This window comes from Quercus lobata, chromosome 10, assembly GCF_001633185.2.
Source record: "Quercus lobata isolate SW786 chromosome 10, ValleyOak3.0 Primary Assembly, whole genome shotgun sequence".
Classification (NCBI taxonomy): Eukaryota; Viridiplantae; Streptophyta; class Magnoliopsida; order Fagales; family Fagaceae; genus Quercus; species Quercus lobata.
Window position 1 is genome coordinate 56,863,020 of NC_044913.1, and position 14,917 is coordinate 56,877,936.

Genomic DNA, 14,917 nt, shown 5'->3' on the forward strand with positions numbered 1-14,917 from the left:
AGCATATAAAAATATAATATTATTCTATTACATAGCATGATTTGGATAATTTGGTATTTATTCTGTTACATAGCATGATTTTTTATAATGCTCAATTTAGATGTTAAACTATGAGACTTTACTAATTTTTGTTTATTTTCTAATCCTTTGTGGTGAACAAAGTACTCTTAATAGTTGTATTAGAAGTACTCTATAATGCCATTTATTTAAAGAAAAGTAAAGGTTAGCCAAACAAAAATAATCGGATAGGTGACAAATTTTAACTTTTGCAATTTTTTTTATTATTATTTTATAACAATGCACGTATAGAAATTTAATTCTTAGATTTTGCTAATAATTCTTTATTTGATAATATATTTTGGGCGGCATAATAATATCTACAAAGAAAATAACCTTAACAGATTATCAAAAAATCCTAATATTGGTTCAATTAATCATTGTTAAGTTTTTTTTTTTTTTTTTTTTTTAGTTTACGTTTTTTTGGTGTTTTGGATTGTTCCTATATTACATTTATGATTGTTCCTATAATAAATAAAAATATAATTACGAAATACATTACTCATTATTAGATTAGTTTAAATTGTAAAAAAAAATTTAATAAAACCACCATAAAAATAATTATCACGCGCAACGCGCGGGTTTGCGGCTAGTTGGTATAAAGTTGAACCTGATATCCATTAGTCTTTATAAAATTTGAAACTGGTTTGTGGATGTGGCTTGCTTGGCAAAAAGCAAATCACTAGAGATGCAGAGAGAGACGAAGAGGGAGAGGGAGAGGGAAGGAAGGGAAGGGAGAAACTTGTAATGAAATTTTAGTTCTTATATGTCCATATCATCGATTTGTAAAGAGTTTGTTGAATTATTTGAGGTTGTAGCATTACGCAAATTTAAATATGAGGCAACTAAATGGACTAGACATTCCTGTGGGACCCATTTGTGCTAAAAATTTACGAAAAATTGCCACTGATTATTCATAACCCATAACTTGAAAACACGTTGGAGCTGTTTCTAAATTAGCTCACCCATATCTCAAAAAAGTGAGATTTGTTAACTGAGTGAACTGCTTGAATAATCATCCAAACAATGTCACTACCTGTGGGCCCCACCGATTTGGGTTATGAGTTAACAAAACTTAGATTCGTTAACTCAGTTCACCAAAATCCAAACAAGGCCTGACTCATGCACCTTGTACTATCAAAAGAGACTTTGAAATCGATGGAAGACAATTGCATGTGAATTGTGAAGTACCTAACCAGATATGTTCAAAAGTGATAAGAATTTGTAATAATTGACTTAATAAGGCAAAAGTGATCAGAATTTGTAATAATTGAGGTGAAAATTATTGAAGCGTGAATGTGAACATAAGAAACTAGTCGGTTTCGGAACAAAAGTATCTGAATTTACTGTTTGTTTTAGATCTATGAAAAATCAAAGTAAGTTTGGGTTAACCTATAGTCTTTAAAAAAAAAAAAAATTTTAAAAAACCTAAATATTAAAAATTATTTAATCAATTAATTCAGCAAATTACCATAAAACCTGAAATACGAGACAATACACATGTTAACACAGTAATTCAATACGATTCCTACTAGTACTATATACACCCAAGTATTTAACACCAATACAAAACTATCAACCATGCACAAAACCATATCTCAATTAACATATGATATCACAAGATAATACAATTTATAACTATTTAGATTAATTGATTCAATCAATTAACATAAAAATATGAGAAGATAATTTTAATAATTTAATTGTTACAATAATGGAAGGGGATTTGAATATTTTCTTTAGAGTAATGGCATCCAGGAGGAGCCTGCCAAACAAGAAATTTCATGGAAGATGAGAAGAAATAGAGCAAAAAGTACTGCATGCATGCATGCGCATGTGAACTATTAAGTACCTGAAAAGGTTGGATTGAGATCGATTTGGTGCGATAGCTAGCTATTGCACCATGCAATACCTTCTCAATGGTTCATATTAAAATTTAAAAAGTTAATTTTTAATACTAACCATTGAATCAAGGAAGTTAAAAAGGTAAAAAAAGTTGAGAGTTTAAAAAAAGTTAAAAATTTTGAAAATGTGAAAATAATGTGAGAGATATTACATGATGCAATAACCCTAACTATTGCACCAAATCCTAATCCCTAAAAAGGGGTGTAAGATAACAGTGTTCAAAATTTGTAATAATGAAGGTAAAAAAATTTGTCTCCAAAAAAAAAATAATATTGAAAAATTTTCAATGCGTGAATATTAACATAAAGCACTATAAACTAGAAAGCATTTCCCTATCCGTTAACATAATTTTCTAGAAAAAGCTAAAATTCATTCCATCACAATATGGAAAAATAAAAACACTTAAAACTTCGTCAAAACTAAAATTTATCTCATAAAAAGAAAACAAATTTTTTTTTTTGTTTTGGTAGGAACGGTAAGATCGGTAGGATCCCATATAATCCTATGATCATATACAATCCTATGTACTATCCTAGAATTTTTATAATCCTAGTGTGATCCTAAATGTTTTGGTAAGATGGGATCATAAAATCGTCTGATTTTACAATCCAGATAGTGATTTTGACAATCATGATGGTGACGACTGACGATGACCAAAATTTAGACTTCGAGTAAGATTCTTTATTTTGGTTTTGTTTTTTTTCTTTTATTTTAATTTTTTTTTTTTACATGATTAAGTTTGGGTTTGACATGGTGAAGAGGACCAAGATTTCGACAATGGTAAGATTTGATTTTTTTTTTCTCCCTATGTGATTGAATTTGTGTTTCACCTAAAATTGATTAGGCTCAAGATTGTATTGAATAAAAACTACCTCAATCAAAAGGAATCACTACTTTTAAACACGATTGATAGGAGTTTAGTTTAGATCAAAATTAACCCATAAGTTGTATTTTTCTCTTAAACATTAATGATAAATTAATCAAATTTCTAAAAATAATTCATTAATCAATATTTTTAGAGAATTCATTAATTTTTTTTTTCCATTCAAAAATGTTTAAAAGGGTGAAATACTGTTCCAAAGAGTGGCATTGCCATTCAGAGGAGTTCCCAAAAGAACAATTTCTTTGAAGATGAGAAGAGATAAAGCAGAAAGTGAATCATGCACAGTGTACTATTTAAGAGACTTTGAAATCGGTGGAAGACAATTTGTAATAAGGAAGGTGACATTTTTTCTGTCTAAAAAAAAAAGAAAGTTAAGAATTTTCAAGCGTGAATGTGAACATGAAAAATTAAAGAAGATAGTGATGATGGCTTGGGTCCTACAAGGCTCCATTTAGACTATTAAAAAAATATTTAACACCATAATTCTTCTCTACTTTCCAAATACTTACCATATTTGTGTCTTACCAGAGCAACAAAGTAAAAATGGCTGAGACTATCCTTAATGTTGTTGCTGAGGAAATACTAGGCAAGCTGATTTCACTTGCTACTGATTAAATCAGCCTTGCCTGGGGTCTCAAGGAACATATAGAAGAGGTGGTGTGTTATGGTCAGCATTTTTCACTTTTGAGAGGGAAGGGCCCTTTTTTGGATTGAAAATTCATTGATGAAGAATGGAGAACAATGGTTTAGACCAAGTGAGATGTAACTTTTCTTTTCAATTTTTATTAATTGTGATTAGTTTTAGAATTTGAATGTAAAAATGCATAAATATATAAAAAAAAAATGATCACTTATTTATGTATTTCTCTTGGATTTATTTATTAACAATTTAATGTGATTTTGTCTTAAAATAAATGAATTGCCTTGTTTTTTTTTTTTTTCCCCCTATAGTAGTAGTAATAGAGACTAGGCTAATTGTGTGCACTATATGTGTTTAGAAGCTTTTTTTTTAGTCGAAAAATTCCATTCATCACAATTTGAAATTATGCCCTAATCCAAATAGTCTAGGCTCCATAATGGGATCAGACAGTCCAAAAAATGAATAAATCTACACCCACAAATTGGATAATAACTTCTATGCTATTTTGTTGTCTATTTTTTAAATTATGTCTCATCTTTAGCTTGGCTATTTTGGTTATTAACAAACACATAAATCTCATTGAACTAAGGCATAAACCTCAAATTGGGGGTAAATAAAAAATTTTGACATTAAAATAAAAATTCTCTAAGATGGTTTTTGATAAAGTAAGTATATGTGTGTGTGTGTATATATATATATATATATATATATATATTTAGGATTTTACTAATGTGTGCCCTAAGGGCACACATTAATTTCTATTTTTGGAAAAAAATTTCTCGAGAATTGAAAAAGTAATGACAGTTTTTTCAATTCATGAGAAAATGTTTCTAAAAATAAAAAGTTTAATGTGTGCCCTAAGGACACACATTAACCGGACCCTTAGAAAAAAGACACGAACCTAATAGACGTGTGAAAAAAAAAAGATGTCCCCCACTAAAAAACAAGAAAGAAAAGAGTTGCCCACTAAAAATAATAATAGTTGCTTTTTATCTTTTTGGATAAATATAAATACTCTATATATAGTTACTGCTATTCATTATTGTCACAATTCTTCTCTACTTCCCAAATACTTCCAGCATATTTGTGACTTACCTAAGTACCAAAGAAAACATGGCTGAGGCTATCATTACTGATGTCGCTAAGGGAATACTAACAAACTGATTCCACATATTACTGAGCAGATTGGCCTTGCTTGGGGCTTCAAGGATGAGCTGACACGGCTTTGTGACTCGGTACAGACGATTCACGTTGTGCTGGCTAATACAGAGAAAAGGCAAGTGGGAGAAGAGTGCGTGAGGCTTTGGCTGCAGAGGCTTAAAGATGTTGCTTATGAAGCTGATGACGTGTTAAGTGAGCTTGCTTATGAGGATCATCGGCAAAAGGTAGAGATCCAAAACCAAATGAAGTGCATGGTATGGTTCTTTTCAATTTTAAATAGCATTGCATTCCATTTTAAGATGGCCAACAAAGTTAAGACTATTGTTGATTCACTAAAAAGGATTAATGCTGAAGCAAATGGATTTGGACTTAAAGCCGAATCAATAAATGCTAACCTTGATACTATGCTAAACCGAGAGACAAACAGCTTTATTGATAATTCAGAAGTTGTAGGAAGGGAAGATCGTGTTTCAAAAATAGTGGAGTTAGTAACAAATACAACTAGTGAAAAACTCTCAATCATTCCCAGAGTTGGAATGGCAGGTTTGGGGAAAACAACTTTAGTAAAATTGGTCTACAATCATGAGTTAGTAAAGAGTTATTTCAATAAGAAAATATGGGTATGTGTCTCATATCACTACAACAAAAAATTTTTATTACAACAAAAAAATCGTTGCAATAAGATCGAAGTCATTGCAATAGTTTATGCGAAGTGTCGCAATAAAATTTGAGGTAATAAGTTAGTGCTACAAAAAAATTCTGTTGCAATAAACCTTAAATATTTTAATGAAAATTTTGATGTAATAATATATTTGCTATTGCAATAAACAATTTATTACTTCAAATATCTTGTAGCAATAGGCTATTATTTCATGATTTTTATTACAATAAATTGTAAAGAATTGACAAAATAATTTGGGTTCAAATTATTGCAACAGTATATTTATTGTAATAGTTAAATTTTTTCATATTTTTTCTTACAATAGATTGTAAAATAATTGGAATTAGTTCATTGTAATAATATATTCATTGCAGCTTCATGTTTGTCATTGCAATAGATTGTAAAATAATTGATATTTTAGTTATTGCAATATTAAATTTGTTGCAATAAGCCATCGCTTTGAAATTTTGATCTTTAAACAATGCTTTGTATATTGTTCAATTTTTCCAAAAGATTATGAGATTAAAAAGGAAGAATTAATTCTTCTTTGGATGGCTGAAGGGTTCCTTCAACCATCTCAAGGAAGTAGTTCAATGATGGAGGATATTGGGAACAAGCATTTTGATATCTTGTTAACAAATTCCTTATTCCAGGATGTGGAAAAGGATGATTATAATAATGTTAAGAGTTGTAAGATGCATGATTTGGTACATGATCTTGCCCTCTCAATTTCAAATTTTGAAACTTTGATTTTGGAGAAAGATTCACAGGATAATATCAATCATGTACAGGATGACATCAATTATGTATGGCGTTTATTAATCCAATATGATGGGGAAATAGTACCAAAAATTCCACTTTCAAATGACCATGTTCGGAGAATGCGAACACTAGTTTTAGAAAATGCTATGTCTGGAAACATATTTTCAGGTTTTAAATGCTTGCGTGTTCTAAAATTATCTGGGCATCAGATAACAGAGTTATCAGACTCAATTGGTTGCTTGGTACACTTGAGGCTTCTCCACATCTCAAAGACTAAAATCAAAGCATTACCAAACTCCATCACCAAGCTCTACAATTTGCAAACTTTAAGACTTGAAGGTTGCAATGATCTTAAAGAGCTTCCAAAAGATCTAAAAATATTGGATAACTTGAGGCATATTTATGTCAATATTTATTTTCTTAACATCAAGCGATTACTGAAATATATGGGGAATTTGAAATGTCTACAAACGTTGTCATTTTTCCCGGTGGGTCAAGATGTAGGTGAGCAGATTAAGGAATTGGGGTGCTTGAATCAACTTAGTGGAGAATTAGACATTTGGAATCTAGAGAATGTGAGAGATCAAGAAGAAGCTAGAAGTGCAAATTTAGCAATAAGGGCGAAAATGAACCAGTTAAGATTTCACTGGAGTCTTAGTCCAAATAAAGCAGTCAACCATTGTAATGATGAAGAAGTGTTCAAAGGCCTCCGTCCTCATCAAAATTTGAAATCCATAACAATTGATGGCTTTGGTGGAAAGAAATTCCCATCATGGATGTCACTTTTTGACAATATGATCCAGATAAATTTAATTTGCACTACAAAAAAGATTGCTATTTGCGACGAAACTTTTTCGACGGCTACAAAAAGCTGTCGGAAAAACTAGCTTTTTCGACGGCAAGTCTCTTTTGTCAACAATTACTCGTCAAATATTAAAACATTTGTGACGGCAAAATAAGTCTATCGAAAATGCCTATTATTTTTGTCGAAAATATGATTTTTTTTGGAGGGAATTGTTCCCACCTTATTTTTTGCGACGGAATAAAAATATTTGTCGCTAATAAAGTATTATTTACAACGACTGAAGAAAAACCGTCAGAACTATTAACACTTGTGACGGCTTTCATGCGTCGAAAATACCAAAAATATTTTTTTTATGGTGTTAGTATTTGTGACAAACATTCTTCCATCGTAAATATAAAAGAGAATATTAGCGATAGACATAAAGCCATCGAAAGTGGTAAAATATTTTTGAGGGAAAATTCCCTCCTTAGTTTTCATATTTGTGATGACATTTATCCATCGCAATTATTATTTTTTATTTTTCTAATTGAGTTTGTATTTGCGACAAACATGTTGACCGTCATAAATAGTTAATTTGTTTTAAAAGAAAGAATGTATTAGTGATGGACTTGAATCCCTCGCAATAAATAAGATTTGCGATGGACCTAAGCCGTCAACAATGGTAATTTTTTAACCTTTTTTTTTTTCCATCACTATATATTGCATTTGTTATTTACGATGAACATGTTGGTTGTCGTTAATAGTTAAAATTTTCTTAAGAAAGAAAGTATTAGTAACGGTAAGGTAAATCCATCCCAATAAAGGAGATTTCCAACATACATGGCCATAAAAAATGGTTATTTTCTTTGAATGGTGAATTTTCCTCAATTTTGTCTCAAAGATCTAGAATTTTTTTTTTTTTTTTAATTTTAAAAGTTGCACAAAAACATCTTTCAAGACCCTCTAAGTACTTAAGGGCTATTTTGGTCATTTTAGAGTTAAAAGGTATTTTGATCATCTCAAAGCTTTGAGGGGCACTTTGGTCATTTTGTAGGTTTTGGGTTGTGTTTTGGTTATTTTAGAAGTTTATGGGTATTTCGGTCATCTCCTAGCTTTGATGGCGTATTTCAGCCATTTTGGATGGTCGAATTGTGTCAACAAGGTTAATCAAAGTTTCTCATTAGGTGGGTACAACAATATGTGTCCATCATGCAACCAGATAGAGATCCAAAATCTGACCGTTCGATTGGAAGAATGTGGTGAAATATTTGTGTTTGTAAATTACAGTGACAATCAGACGGTCAGATTGTGAGAACAGAGTAGTCAAATCTTGCGAAAATGAACCAGTTAAGATTTCACTGGAGTCTTAGTCCAAATAAAGCAGTCAACCATTGTAATGATGAAGAAGTGTTCAAATGCCTCCATCCTCATAAAAATTTGAAATCCATAACAATTGATGGCTTTGGTGGAAAGAAATTCCCATCATGAATGTTGCTTTTTGACAATTTGATCCAGATAAATTTAATTTGGTGCTACAAATGTGAACAAGTTCCCACCCTCGGGCATCTACCCTACCTTGAAGGCTCTAGAAATAGAGGGCATGGTTGACGTGACATGTATTGGAGTTGAGTTTTACGGCATGTGCAGTAATGTATTGTTCCCGGCATTAAGAACACTCAAAATTGGATATATGGGAAACTAGTGGAGTGGAAGGATGCACTAGAGGTGACATCAGCACATGTAGTGTTTCCTTGCCTTGAGGAGTTGATCATTGAAAATTGTTCACAACTGAGGAGTGCTCCATGTCATTTTCCGTTTCTATAAAAATTAACGATTAAAGACATCTACAAGACGGTTTGGAAAGGATTAGCAGCAATCTTACCACACTCAAGTCCGCCCATCTTTCTCATATGTCCCGCTTAGGACTTACTTTTGTGCCAGAGCAACTTTTCTGTACCTCTCTCCAATTGCTCACAATAGAAGATTGTGGGGAACTGAGTTATATTCTAGACACCTCGCAACCCCTCATTTCCATCAAGATAGGAAGTTGTCCTAAGCTGAAGTGTTTTCCACGTATACAAGGTCTACGCCGCTTGAGGATATTTAACTGGGGTTTTGAAGTTCTAACTACTCAGCTACAATTATGTATGTCTCTCTCACAACAAAAAAAATCATTGCAATAATATCGAATTCATTGCAATAGTTTATGAGAAGTGTTGTAATAAAATTTGAGGTAATAAGTTTGTGCTACAAAAAAATTTTGTTGCAAAAAACCTTAAATATTTTAATGAAAATTTTGATGTAATAATATATTTGCTATTGCAATAAACAGTTTATTACTTCGAATATCTTGTAGCAATAGGCTATTATTTCATGAATTTTATTACAATATATTGTAAAGAATTGACAAAAATAATTTGGGTTCAAATTATTGCAATGGTATATTTATTGTAATAGTTATTTTTTTTTTTTTTTTTTTTTTTACAATAGATTGTAAAATAATTGGAATTAGATCATTGTAATAATATATTCATTGCAACTTCATGTTTGTCGTTGCAATAAATTGTAAAATAATTGATATTTTAGTTATTGCAATGTTAAATTTGTTGCAATAAGCCATCTCTTTGAAATTTTGATCTATTATAATATATTGCAAAATATATAATTGATATCAAGTTATTACAATGGTTTCTTCAATTTAAGTTATTAAAAAAAATTGATTTCTTCAATTTAAGTTATTGCAAAAAATTTTCTAAATTCAATTTAATATTAAAATCTCTATTGCAACTGAAAATTATAAATTATTACAACTAATTATTATTAATGTAATAATTTACTATTTTTAAGTTACTATTGCAACTATTTTTAATTTTTATATGTGATATTATGTCTAATACCACTATACTAATTTTGTTGTATTAACACTTGATGTAATAGACTTATTTCGGTGTAGTGATACCTTTGTCAACCAAGAAAATATAAAGTGAGTCCAAGTTTTACAGCTTTTACATCATGGTTTCTTCCATCTCCTATGTACTTAGCAATGGATGTTTTCTAATAAACTGAATTCCAATATGTCATCCACCCATTGAATCTTATTTTTTTCCTGAGTTATGGTTGGCTAACCTAAGGACCTCTTTTTTCATCAACATCTGAACTTTACTGCACTCTAAGGTATTTATCTGCCCAAATAATTCCCAAATAATTTCTTCTTCATATCTTTCTAGCTTCAATTAATGTCAGTTTTGTTCTTCTCTGCTTGTAAGCTTTTCCTTAACAAAAGGGCCAATTGGTTTGGATGCTCCAATTCATGAACGTGTTGGAAGAACAGTTCTTAATGGTAACCAGATAAGGTAATGGACATACATAACTTTTATTGGCTACCATTCAAAAAACTTCTATTGGCTACCATTCGAAAATTACCATTTGGTTTAAAATTTCGTTTTGTTACTCAAATGATTTGAAAGTTTTACACATTAAGTCATGTATGAGTATGGATATAAAAACAGTGAATGGCCACTCTCCCAAGAGATTTTGATGACTTCCCTAACCAATTAGAAGAGAGCAGGATCCATGACATACTTCAACAGTGTGGCAAGATGGCATATGCTTGTTTCAATTGGGCTGGTACAATTACAATGAACTTGCCACTTGAGAAGCTACACATATTCACAAATATGGTGGCTTCTTAAAAGCTTTTTGAATTTCTGCATTTTGGTAAGCTATGGTTCTTGTGAATAAGTTGGTTAGATTCCTTGAAATTGGTTGTGGATGATGCTAACCAAAATTAGCTACACAGATTCCTAATAGTTCATCCACCTATCAAATCTTATTCTATTATTGTGGCCTCACCTAGAGCCCTTTGTTCTAGTGACTTCAACACTTCAATGCTTGCTAAGGTATGAATTTGATGGCTAGGCATCTTGCACATTTGATTGATTGTCAAAATTGTTCCACAGAAAATCACTTCTACATATCTTTGCCAGAGAAATTTAACATAGCTTCATTTATGGATTTTTACATGTCTGTTACAGCCTTCTGTTCTTGTCAATCTTGTTGTCTTAACTAAGAGGCCAACCCTTTCGAATGCTCCAATTCATCATACAAGAGTGTGAAGGATACTAGCCTACAGTGACTGGATAAGGTAATGAACATATTTCTCTGTAAATTGACTTTTATTTGCAATCAATTAGTACCATTTTATAAAAAAATTAATTGTATTACTCAGAAATATGAGCTAAAAACCTCTATTAATTAAGTCAGTCATGACAAAAATATCTTACTGTGCTATTATATAATTTTAATAACCAACTGTATACTTCCTCTATACTTCGGGGATTCTATTTTGGTCTCAATAAAGTTTATTATGTATTAAAAAAAAAAATTGTAGTTCCTACATCAAAAACCTTATTGTCAATGAATAGTTGAAGCAAGATACAGTATGTAGTTTTCCTGGAAAAAAATTGAACATACATGTATGTGCTATGACCCGTGGGAATGTGGAGTCAGAAGAAAGGGCTGAGCCGAATAGTGGCTAACATGGGCCAAGTGATAGAGATTGCCTCAAGTAGTAGTTATCGTGTGGTGGGATAAATTATTATTTGAATTTAATTAAGTTATTGTTAGGATAGGGTCTATCTTGTGATAGAACTCTAGATGATAAGATTAGGAGTTATCTTGATTTCCATTTTAATGTATTTAAGCATTAAGGATGAATAACATGAGGCAAGAAGAATTTAACCCCAAACACTCTTTTCTCCCTTTATTCTAGGAGGGTAGTCGCCTCGAATACGACTAAACCATTTTATTATTTGCAGTTCACTGCAGTATGAAAGCTAAATCTAAATTGCTTACATAAACTAATTTTGCAGTGATAGTTGCTAATTGCTAATCAAGGCTGAACAACTTTATGCCTGGTCAATATATTGAGACTTGAGCTTTACCATTAATAACTCTGTTACTTTATCTTGTTGCCTAAACAACCCACTAGCAAATTTAATTTTATGTCTGATATCAACTTCACACAATTTTTGGTAAGCCATATTACATTTGATAATACTGGCTTCACTTAATTGAGTTTCACATGTCTGTTACAGTCTTCACTTCTCATCGGTCTTGCTGTCTTAACTAAGAGGATATGCTGCTTGGGCGATCTAGTTCATTCAAAAGTTCTAAAAGAACTAGCCTACACTGCGTGGGTAAGGCAATGAACATATGTTTCTGTAATCTGACTGTTATTTGCAATTATTCAATTAGTACCATTAGGTTTAGAATTGATTGTATTACTCAGAAATATGACTTAAAATTTCCATCAATAAAGTCAGCCATCACTAAAATATCTTACTGTGTTTTAATCCAATTTCAGTTGTAGCTCCTACACTAAAAGCCTCACTGTCAGTGATAAGTTGAAACAAGATACAGTATGCAAAAAAAGATAGAACATACAAGTATGAATGCTAAATCTTAAATTTCTCAAATTACTAATTTTGCAGTTTACCCCAAAACAAAGCAGCAATAGCTGCTAATTTCTAAACAAGGCTGAACAACTTTATGCCTAGTCAACATTTTGAGCTTTAAGCTTTGCTATTAATAACTATGTTACTTTATCCTAAAACCCAAAACAACCACTAGCACATTTTATTATATTCTTCCCGGGACTAAATTTACGTTGAATATTTGTTTATACAGGTCCCGAAGTTGTCTGATTTGCTACAATCTCAATTATATTTAAACTTCACTTGTTGAAAGCTGATGTCACTTGCTGATACTCACTCCTTAGTGCCACTCTGCTCTTCAATTCGTTGGGTTGATATCTTGGAAAACATCAAAAGCTAATGGCAATGGCATCTGGATTTGAAGTGTGGTGGTCAATAGAGAAATCAGTGCTGCATACATATAAGACTCCAATCTGGAAAATAGGTGAGCTCATCTGCTGTGACAATAGAATGAGTTCTCGAAGACCTGACTTAGATACTAAAGGTATACCTTCTGTCATTGTTACAGGTTTTACATTGTCATATTTTACTTTAAAGGAATTAACTATTATTATTTAATGTCTTCTCCTTTCTCATTTGGTTTAACCACTGACATTTCAGAACATAAAGAAATGTCTTTTGTATGTTTTTGTGTGCCTTGTGATGTTATTGTCGTGATAGAAGAAGCTCTAATACTGATTTGGTTCGCTTGGTTGGCAGCCTCGTATATGCAGTAGTACGCACTCGGCCCAACATTTCTCAAGCTGTCAGTGTCAACGTGGAACCTAGTCCTTATATGCAGGATTAGGATAAAGGTCATTGACAAGTTGTTAAATGGATCTTGAGATGTATTTTGGGAATGCTGATTTGGGTTTGAATTTTGGGAGATATGAATCTGTGGGAAGACACTTAGCTAGATATGTTGATTCAGACTATGTTGGAGATCTAGATAATCTTTGTTTTACTACAAAGCTAGAGGTTGACCTCCGGTGAGTCGGAGGTCGATACTGCAATCAAATATTGCATGGTCAACCAGTGAAGTTGAATACATGGCTATGATTGAAAGCTACCAAGGAGGTTATTTGGCCACACAATTTGATTGAAGACTTCGGGAATCATCTGGAGCATGATCTTGAAATTCAACATAACTAGGAGTTCAATTTGACTTTGACAACTTTTATATATATGTTACTTTAGGAAAAGAGAGGGCTGCAGTGCTGTGCAAAAATTAGAGTAGAAAAACTTCTCTTTAGTTGAAGCTTTAAATTTTGTATTTCTCAGAGTTTCTAGGGGTGTATTTGGGGTTTGGGTTTTGTGAAAGTGACTTTGTGCCTTTTTTGTAATCTCCATAATTGATTAGGGAAATTTTCTCCACACAATCATCCATGGATGTAGGCTATTGCTAATCGACGTAAATCCTTGTTGTTTATGTGAATGTCTATTTTTCTTCTAGGTTTCTTCATTTCTAATATTTGTTTGGAGATCTTTCTAAAATCCAAACCAGTTTTCACGATTAATCTTGTATGGGAGTGCTATCTAGAGGTCATTTCCCACAACAATTATTTGCAAAATAATTTGCTATATCTATAGAATAACTTATCATCAATCATCAACATTCTCATAATCCAGTTTTCTCTTACGAAGTTACGATCTAATGTGGGTTATTGTTCAGTTTCCCTACCTTTATATCCAAGAGCTTATAAGTTTTAGTTCTGTAGTATTTTGTTTAATCCTTATGCCACCATGTGTAGGCATTGAAATATCTATTGTCACTATAATGTATTTTGTATTTCAGTTATAAAATAATCACGCCTAGATACCATCATTCAGTTCTAATTATGTGGTCCATCAATTAGTCCAAGTTTTAACTAATTAGGATCACATTGAATCTCATCATTAAGTTCTAAATGGTGTGGTCCATCAATTGGTCATGGTTTTAACTAATTAGGATCACATAGAAAGATACACCCTTTATACTCTCGATAACATCATATGCGCTGGAGGTAGTGTTATTATATCACCATCCAGCTAGGTCCATTCTGGCCAGACTTGATTACCAAGGAGAGTCCATCTTAGCTTATTAAGGTAAGAATTAATACTTGCATGATTGTTTCTAAAAAGTACAGGTATCTTTTCATGAAAGATGGATTGATCCACATTGTCTCTCAAAATTGAAACTATCTTGTTTACTCTTTGATGTTCCAGATATTTGAGAGAATAGTTCCAGCAAAGCTAGATTTTAGTGGCATTGGGGGTCGAGTGGGACTAAACTTTGTCAAGCAGACTCCATACATAATCCAATTTTGTTTACAATTGTTGTAAAAGCAGAAGTTCTTAATAAGCTGTAAAAAGAGAGAGAGAAATGCTACGTCCACAATACTTTTACAACAAATCCTAAGTAGCAAGTTGTTACAGGCTGTTATCGATAGCAAAAAAATAATTTTAGTGATGGATTCAAATAAAAAACAAGAAGCAACTTAACATTTAGGATTTGTTGTGAAAAAAATTGTAAATGTAGCACTTCTAAAAAAAAAAAAAAAGAGCTATACACACAAAAAATTTACACCATTTTTTTACAATAGTTAAGTTA

General features: G+C 31.7%; 1 protein-coding gene and 2 long non-coding RNA genes across 4 annotated transcripts; all 3 read left to right on the forward strand.

Moving 5' to 3' along the window:
* The first annotated feature begins 4,135 nt into the window (after positions 1 to 4,135).
* LOC115965040 (putative disease resistance protein RGA1) lies at positions 4,136 to 6,956 on the forward strand. Its single transcript, XM_031084249.1, has 4 exons — positions 4,136 to 4,150; positions 4,670 to 4,900; positions 4,946 to 5,189; positions 5,821 to 6,956. Exons 1-4 carry the CDS (start codon positions 4,136 to 4,138, stop codon positions 6,954 to 6,956), a joined length of 1,626 nt encoding a protein of 541 aa, XP_030940109.1.
* A 2,882-nt stretch (positions 6,957 to 9,838) lies between these two features.
* Positions 9,839 to 10,953, forward strand: LOC115962435. Its single transcript, XR_004085431.1, has 5 exons — positions 9,839 to 10,027; positions 10,120 to 10,206; positions 10,363 to 10,570; positions 10,653 to 10,752; positions 10,888 to 10,953. It is a non-coding gene; the product is annotated as an uncharacterized LOC115962435 (long non-coding RNA).
* Positions 10,954 to 11,953: 1,000 nt separating this feature from the next.
* On the forward strand, positions 11,954 to 13,779 carry LOC115965993. Of its 2 annotated transcripts, XR_004086247.1 has the most exons (4): positions 11,954 to 12,051; positions 12,219 to 12,300; positions 12,542 to 12,832; positions 13,048 to 13,779. It is a non-coding gene; the product is annotated as an uncharacterized LOC115965993 (long non-coding RNA). The 2 variants fall into 2 exon arrangements; XR_004086246.1 differs by lacking the exon at positions 12,219 to 12,300.
* The last annotated feature ends 1,138 nt before the right edge of the window (positions 13,780 to 14,917 follow it).

Coding starts and splice junctions, on each gene's coding strand:
- LOC115965040 (XM_031084249.1), top strand. Junction 4,901..4,945: donor AAAACCAAATGAAGTGCATG/GTATGGTTCTTT, acceptor TTCCATTTTAAG/ATGGCCAACAAAGTTAAGAC. Junction 5,190..5,820: donor TCCCAGAGTTGGAATGGCAG/GTTTGGGGAAAA, acceptor TTTTTCCAAAAG/ATTATGAGATTAAAAAGGAA.